This window comes from Cupressus sempervirens, chromosome 7 (assembly GCF_028749045.1).
Source record: "Cupressus sempervirens isolate cs-2001-9-10 chromosome 7, ASM2874904v1, whole genome shotgun sequence".
Classification (NCBI taxonomy): domain Eukaryota; kingdom Viridiplantae; phylum Streptophyta; class Pinopsida; order Cupressales; family Cupressaceae; genus Cupressus; species Cupressus sempervirens.
The window spans coordinates 237506585-237515257 of NC_143124.1; the positions used below are offsets into that span (position 1 = coordinate 237506585).

The 8673-nt window shown below is 31.4% G+C and overlaps 1 protein-coding gene across 1 annotated transcript; it reads left to right on the forward strand.

Moving 5' to 3' along the window:
* Positions 1–2871: 2871 nt before the first annotated feature.
* On the forward strand, positions 2872–7466 carry LOC149546382 (protein ACCELERATED CELL DEATH 6-like). The gene is made up of 4 exons (XM_089794572.1): positions 2872–3508; positions 3680–4215; positions 5932–6724; positions 7353–7466. The coding sequence occupies exons 1-3, from the start codon at positions 3037–3039 to the stop codon at positions 6493–6495; spliced, it is 1572 nt and encodes a 523-aa protein (XP_089650698.1). The 5' UTR covers positions 2872–3036; the 3' UTR covers positions 6496–6724; positions 7353–7466.
* Positions 7467–8673: the final 1207 nt, after the last annotated feature.

Here is an 8673-nt window from a genome sequence, read left to right on the forward strand (position 1 = left end):
CAAGTTTGGGCCAAAACGAAGTTGATTTACTCAGTTTCAGGCATACTTACTATTTTTAGTAAGTTGGTAGGACAGAGTGCAAGTCAATTTTGGTGATTGGATTCGATACTCCTCAGTGAGAGCTTGCCAATGAGCTATCACTCGCATTATTCAAAGTCTGATTGCTAATACATTTTAATGCCTGAAGTTTTATTAAAGTAACATCTAGTTTAATTGTAAACTATTAAAGTGTTACTTTAATATTTATTTTATGGTGGTGTGTACCCAAGGGAGACATAAGGGGTATTTTAATATATGTTTTATATATTACACATCTTTTATCCCACATTGCCCATATGAGTTGAGCGGACCTTTGGAAATAGAATAAAAGGAAGCATTTGTGGCTTCATTAGACAGGTTGAATATGAGCAAAAATTGGTGTGTGAGTAGCAGCTCTGTTCTTGGCATTTGAGGACGTTTCTCCTCTCTTGTAACATTCTAGACATCATTCCCTTGGAGTTTGGCCTTTGGAATTCTTTGTTATCGGCTTCATTATCAGGCAGTTTAGTTACATTTCCAGCTACAGGCAGATTTGGTAATTTGCTCATATCTTCTTCACTACTTGTCTGACACTTATGCCGCTTTGAGGGAATGATATTACAAAGGTAGCAGACTAATTGAAGGACAAATTACTGTAGCAGCAAGTTCGAAAGCATGGGATGGAGTATTATGTCAATAATGCTGAAGTAATTAGTGAGTTGATAAATCTGCCATGTATTTGGTTTTATGAATTCTGAAAATAACATTTTATTGGCAGCACTTCATTTCCACTTTGCATATTATTGTAGTTTCTTTCTTGTTTATGTTGTATGATACCAATTCCATGCACAAAACACAACAAACAAATAAACTTTTGATTTCCGGAGTTATAAGGGGTTTAAAACATTAAACAGAGAAATAAGAGGTTGAATGCAAACTGTTTGACATAATTCCTTTCAGCAATTTGGTTTAGTTTTTGGGACATTCAGGGGTGCCCATTACAATAGAGGGAAATGATCAGAACCCATAAAATTAACATCAAGTCTAAAGACAATAGAAATAGGCTCATGAGCCCTTACCCTTATAGAAATAAAACAAAAATAACTAGACTTAAAAGCCCCCTACCAACAACCATCTACTAGCAACCACTAACCAAGAGGACACAAATTATGTTAACACAACATTTGTTTATTTGAAACTTGGTAAATCTTTTCATTTGTGGACTAGAGTATTTCTTTTTATATTTGTTCTCATTTTTTTGTAACGAATTTTTTGATTATATTTATTTCATGCTTATGAATAATTTATTTTTTTTTTTGGCTTTTTAGTTTTAAAAAATGGTCTTTTGTTATCAAAGAATCCAAAAGGAAAATTAACTACTTCAAAATTAAGTTTAGTAGATTATCTCACAACTTACCTAATCCTCGGTAAATGTAATACAACTCATTTTTAAGATATAATTAAATTATTTTACTATTTAAGATCTTTTTTTTAATATATAATAGAAATCCCATGCTACAACTATTTAGTCATGAAGTGTGTCCAAAATAACATAATTTATTATAAATCATTCATGATATTACAATTATCTAAAAGGATTTTTACCATTTTCTCATAAAGTGTAAAACTAGTAAACTAATGATAGTCTAACTTTAATAACAACTTCAAATAGATTTTCTTTGAAATAGATAATTTAACATATGGAATAGTAGAAATTTAATTATTTAATACATAAGTTAGAAATGTATGTTAGGATTAAATTTATTCTTGGGTCTATTTTATTATATTCAAATTATTGGCATTATACAATATTAATTACAAAAATTTTAATTTACAATAATAATAATTAATCATTTAATTACTATATGAAAAAATAAAACATAAACTAAACATACTATTTTAAAAAGTAAACACCAATTTTTTTTAAAAAAATTGGTGTTTAAATTTTTAGCATTCAACATGTTCTCATTCGTAAAAAAAAATATATTTATTCAAGGCATCTTAGTTTTATTCAAAAATATAAGGAATTTAAGGAATTTTATATAATAAGTATTTCATATGATTTTTATAATTATGTATTATATAATTTAATTGTTAATCTAATTAATGAATTCTATTAAAAAAATTAACTTTCTATCCTTGTATAAGCTCATCCTCAACTATCGCATAAAATTGGCTCCTATAAGACTCAAAGAATATGAGCCAATCAAGTAAAACAAAATAATTTTTATGATTCTAGAAAGTATAAATCTAACACATAAACATTATAAAAATTAAAATCTACAATAACAATAAAAATACTAACATCTAATTGGTTGTAATTGGTTGAATGAGAATACGTTACAATAATATATTGTCTACAGTCGATATATTGCCTACATTAGGTAAATACAATAACATCCTTTGAATCAAACTATTTTAAGAAGACAAGAGTTCTCAACACCTTGAACTTTTCACCACCTCACGAAACAAACTCAACACTGCCATAATGCCATTCTTTTAAATGGAATACGATATTTTGGTACAAGCAAAATCATGATTCCAGCGCTCCTTTCGGCGAATAAAATCTTAAAGTTTTGTTCGAAGTAACTAAACAGGTGAAAGATCACAAGAAGATTCCATCCGTGTCATTATAATAATGTAAATATCATACTTTGCTTCCTATATACTCTCATCGGCAGTGTCAAAATACTTTAAAAATAGAATAACATCTCAATCAGCATGCTTTGCAGCTGTAATATGCAATTACCTCTTTTTCATTGACGAAGGAACAGAGCAAAGGGAATTTCTTTAGTATGATCTTTGTCTCCCTTAACGTATGGTATAAACACATTTCCGTTTTGCCTTCTCTTTTGAAGGCAAAGCTCACTTTCACCTCGTCTTTATCTGTAGAATTAAAATAATCACCCCGCTTAGAGCAACTTTTCCCCACTTACCATGTATTCTGATTGACGTCTTTGAGATCATATAATGATATGGGCCAGCTTTTGTTGAAGGCAGCAACAACAGAAAAAATCCATGGCAATTCAACGGCCCAGCCAAGGGATCGATCTCAGCGTGTACAATGCTGCAATATGTCCTGCAACAAAAATAAAAGAATCCCAACTTAGAGCAGCTCTGAACAGTATTACACCCGGAAGTAGAAATACACTTTTCCATTTGGCTGCAAGTGTTGGAAATCTACAATTCGTTCAAGACCTGCTGAAACTCAATCCTCTGCTTTTGAAGGCTACCAACGCCCAAGGAAATACTCCTTTGCACTTGGCTGCTCATGGTGGCTTTTCCAAAGTTGTGGAGATTCTACTCCAACAACCAGATAATGGTGTCGATGTCTGCAAAAATTATAATGAAAAAGCTCTGTTCAAAGCCTACGAAAGTGGCAATTTAGACACGGTGAAGGCACTATTTGAAGCATATCCACAAGGTCTAAGTCAAAGGACAGCGAGCGGACGAACCTGTTTATATGTTGCAGTAATCAAAGGAAATGAAGGTCAGTCTCTAGAGTTTATGTTTTTCTTTGTATATTGATTTCTTATTAATGTATGAGTATTTGAAGCGGGTCTTTATATGTGGATTTGGCTCATTTTCATTTCTCAACCAATTGTTTATTTCATATAGAGAAAAATATCAGTTACAAAGATCTCGGTTGCCTATTTTACAGATCTGGTGAAAGATATATTAGGTTTACCAGATGTTGCAAGAGAGTTAATCCAGGTAAATTACACAAATGGCGATACAGCATTGCATGTAGCTACAGGGAGAAGTTACGTACATATAATGAGTTTGTTAATTGAGTTTGAACCGGAACTGTGTTATTGGGTTAATGACAACCAAGAAACACCGATTTGTATGGCAGCGAAATTGGGGCATCTGGAGGCAGTAAAGATGTTGATAAATTGTCGTCCAGACGCTGTTGAAATAAGAAATAGTTGTGGAATGAATGTGTTGCACTTAGCTGCCCAAGTTAGCCAAGTGCGAATTGTTGATTACTTGAACAAAGCAGCGTGCTTATCAGACATTGTGAACCAGGGAGTTGAGAAGACTCCATACATGAACAATCAGTCAGGGCCCCTTGAAAGTGGAGGACACAAAGCTGAAATGCCTGAAATCGCCATCAATTATCCTTGTGCAAAAACAGAGGCCTTGGAAAATGGTGACACGCCTTTGCATATTGCAGCAAGGAAGAAAAACTTTCGTGTAAGTTTCTTTTTACTTGACAATGAAGTAAATGAATTAGGTTCTACCAAATAAAATGTTACTAGCTTTTGCCATTTTTATTACTACGTGTTAACTGAAACCTGAGTGTATGTTTCACATCTGATCCCTCTTTCAGCAATGCAGCAATTCTTTCCTATAATCTGATCAGAGATGTTTTCATTGGGTTTGCTTATTGTTTTATAAGATAAAATGAAGAACTGCCTATTTCTAAAAGTTTTTATCCAAAGTTTTTTCCTAAATTATTAGTTTGCAAACAGGTGAGCTTTGGATACACTTCAGTTTTGAGCAACATAATGGTATTGTTTTGATTAGTTGGTGAATACATTTTAGTTTTCATACTCTTTCGGTTAGTGATGTTTAATGTTTGAATAGAAGTTAGCTTTTCTTGATTGTTGACAATTTTAATTCCACTTCTTTCTTCTGCACTAAATTTCAAATGACGTGATACTTAAGATCAGAATGCTTTTTCTTATTATGATAAATTGGATTCTTTTGCTAACTTTATGACATTCATGTTGTCACAAAGAATTAAAGTAGGCTGATTTGGTTTCTTTTTATTCTGTAACTTCTTCGAAGTGAAAAAGCTTATGTGCTAGTTGAAGTAATAGCAATATACTCTGTTTTTATGGTACTCTGTTTCTATGGATGAGAGGACAAACATACATTGATTTTTAAAGTTTCAAGTAGATGAGGGCCAATCATATTTTATTTTCTTTGAACTCTACTTAATAAAACCAAAATTGAAAGAGAAACAATTTGCAGATGTAGACTTACTGTTCGACAAACTATTTCATATTGTTCGGACAAACTATCTCACCAGTTTTGATCAGATGTTAATAAGATTGAACCTTGTAGAAAAGTAGTAATGAACATCCAAACTCAAAATATCTTTTACATACCTTAAAATTTATTTTGACTACCTTCATGTCTATTTCTAATGGATCTATCATTTAGCTTGAAACAAATAAAATTGAATATGCAATATCAGCCTTTGTGTAACTTAAAAACCTCAAACTCCAACAATACTTCTGGAAGTTGTCTCATCAATTACTACCACACCACAACACAGCTCCATGAAAACTAAGAGTGGAGGGTATAATCAACTATGTCAAATTTCTTGCATATATCCTTTGCATACTTTTTTCATATTTTTTTATAAATACAATTTGTTTCTATTACTTTAATAAATCTCCAATCCAAGAAAATCTTTTAAGACTAAGATCTTTTGTATACATTCATTCATAATAGCAATTTTGAACTCATCCTTCATCTTAAATTTGCTACTTATATACAACAAATCATCAAAATAAATAGTAGTTTCATTCTCTTCTCTTAAAATTATTTTTTATAAATATCTATCTTACTATATCACTTTCCATAAAATGTTTTTTTAACTTGCATGAGCTTCTTTTCCTTTACTTCAAAAACTCTCTGTACTCCCTGTTTTTACTCATTCTTCAAGAAGCTTCTCATAATCATTAACTTTGGAATGCCAAAGTTAGTTTTCCACCACACAAAAAAAAAAAAAAGTTTGTTGGCTTAGATTGAATTTTATGCTTTAAATAATAATTTTGAAGTACGGAAAGATCAATAGTAAATTATGTTAATTTATTCTAAATCCTCTGATATCATGATAATAAGAGCTGGAATATTATTACCCTCTTAGCTTTCTAAACTTCATTATGCATTATGTAGATGGTGGAGTCACTGCTGCGTATAACAGGCATAAACAAAGATGTTGTTAACGAGGAAGGCTTGACGGCTCTGGACATTGCAAGAGAGAAAACAGAGCACTATGAATCTCACAAATTAATTGCAATGCTAGCTAATTATCCTCCGAGGAAGAGGCATTTCCTGTATATGTCCCTAAAGGTGAGCTCACAAAAGTACGAGAATGCCATTAACTTGGTGAACAAAGCATATGAAGACAGGCGCCACACAGAATTAGTAGTGGTAGTGTTGTTGGCCACAATGTCATTTACGGCAGCCTTCACTGTTCCAGATGGTTTCCAGATGGAGGTAAACAAAGGAGAAACACAAGAAATGTTGGGTTCTCCACTTCTAATTGGATTCGATTCATTTCGGGCGTTTCTCATTTTTGATTGTTTGGCCTTCTTTCTGTCCCTATTTGTGGTGCTCATGTGGCATCTGAGTACACCTATTACCACAGGAGACAAAATACTGTTTCTCGACATAACCAACGTAATTATCTGCTTCAGCTTCAGTTTGACTAAGTTGGCTTTCACCTCTGCGGTGTAGTCCATGCTTGTGCACAAACTCAACATGCTCGCTTGGCTACTCATTGACTTCTCCATTATTATCTGTGGTTGTGGCATTTTTCTTTTCATCAGTTGGAGTGTGAAGTTTACAGTGAAGATGGCGAGATTCGACCACCTGCACGGCATGATTCCTCTTGTTCATGAAGGTGTGGTGGCATTTTTGTGGATGAGACTAGAAGGTCTTGGATGCTTTGAGTGCTTGCGCCGATGTAAGAACAAGTGTGACACTATCCTTTACTCTGATTGAATACAAACAAAAATCTACATAAGAATAAAAACTTCAAGCAGATTACGGCTGGTAGCCTGAATGTTTATTCGTCCGAACACCATTAAAGAAAAGAAACCCCGAGGAACTTGTAAAAGCAGTCTTATGAAATCCTAATACCAGTACCAACTCATAAAATAACCTGATTCTGAGTTTGCGCCTAAACATTTTCAGCAGAGCCACGTTCAGGAGAGCCACATTTAGGCTTAGCCCTAGATTTCATATAGATTGCTATATGAAATCTAGGGCTAAGCCTAAATGTGGCTCTCTTGAACGTGGCTCTGCTCGGAATCAGGTTATTCTATGAGTTGGTACTGGTATTAGGATTTCATAAGACTGCTTTTACAAGTTCCTCAGGGTTTCTTTTCTTTAATGGTGTTCGGACGAATAAACATTCAGGCTACTAGCCGCAATCTGCTCGAAGTTTTTATTCTTATGTAGATTTTTGGTTGTATTCAAGTATATCGTGTAGGCTTAGTGCTTGATTATCACTGTGAAAATATTTTTTTTTTTTGGTCTAGAGAGCTTTTTAATTGAATCTAAATGCTCTTTTTGTTTCAAATTGTTGGCAGGATATAATTTGGCAAATTTTGCCATTTTTAAAGGCCAAAATATTATTTGTTACGCTTGCGATTATTATTCCATTTTATATATTTATAGATTTAGTTAGAAATTTTGTTGTTTAATATTTGGTTAGAAGAGTTTAAACATCACTTACTATATTAAGATTTGATTTCTAGATCAAATGGTTGAATAACCAAAGTTGAATTATTTTTCTAAACTTGATTTATGATGTTATGGTAGCAACAATATTGTGAATTGAAGATTTGTTTTCAATTCACTGCAATTTTATTTCTAGTTTTTACTTTGTTTTTGTTTTAAATAATTATACAACAATTTTTTTCTTTTTTTTTTCTTTTTTACTCATGACACTTGTTATTGCATGAAATCTTAATATAACTCTATCTTTTTCTAATTTAATATAAATTTAAAATGACAATTTTGGAAAAAGGAAAAAGTGATAGTGGGTGGTCTCCCACCTCCCAGCCCTCCTTATTTATTTATGGTAAGCCATGTACCTACTTTCTTTCAGTAGCATTGCAGATTGGTAAATATTAATATTACTTTTTTTAATCTCTTATGTATGTACACACTTACACAAAGTTTAAGAAAAACATTAAAATATGTGAATTGGTATAATGTAATTATATAAAAGTACTTTGACTCGCATTGTTTCTTTTTAAAATTATTTATTATTTTTACATATAAAGAAGAAGAAAATATTTCATTATTAGATACTTTTTCAACCATTTTTTATGATTTGCAATACATTTATTATTCTATGCTCAATGATTATAATCTATAATATTAGCATTTGCATCATAAGGGACTAGCCAATAGACCACATTGGATGTGGCAATTTTGATATTTGTTAATTTATCAAAAGTTTGGATCTTTTTGAAAATCTTTAACTTATCAACATTAAATTTTAAATATTAAATATTTATCAAGTGTAATCTATATGTAGACATTGATTCATTAATCAAAGTCTATGTTAGATTAGTTTAATCTTTGAATAGAATTGATGTTGACATTTAATGTTGTAGAACTTAGAAGGAAATGTTATTATATAATAATAAGAATGAGATTTTTTTTGTAATTATAATGTTTAACAAAAAAATTTAAAATTAAGTATCAAGATTTGTGAAATATGTTTACATATTCAATTAGTAAGCATTAATTTAATATCAATTCATTTTCATAGTAATTGAAATGTAATTTTACATTTTTTATATTTGGACATGACAATTTGTGTTATCATCTAATATAAATCCAAATATATTTATTGTTAGCTACTAGATTATACAATAACATAACATCAAATCTTGAAGT

What these genes read in the sequence shown, in the direction of transcription:
- LOC149546382 (XM_089794572.1), top strand. Translation starts at nt 3,037, where the DNA reads ATGGCAATTCAACGGCCCAGCCAAGGGATCGATCTCAGCGTGTACAAT. An exon ending in AGTAATCAAAGGAAATGAAG is followed by an intron (nt 3,509 to 3,679) that starts GTCAGTCTCTAG and finishes CCTATTTTACAG; the next exon opens with ATCTGGTGAAAGATATATTA. An exon ending in CAAGGAAGAAAAACTTTCGT is followed by an intron (nt 4,216 to 5,931) that starts GTAAGTTTCTTT and finishes TGCATTATGTAG; the next exon opens with ATGGTGGAGTCACTGCTGCG.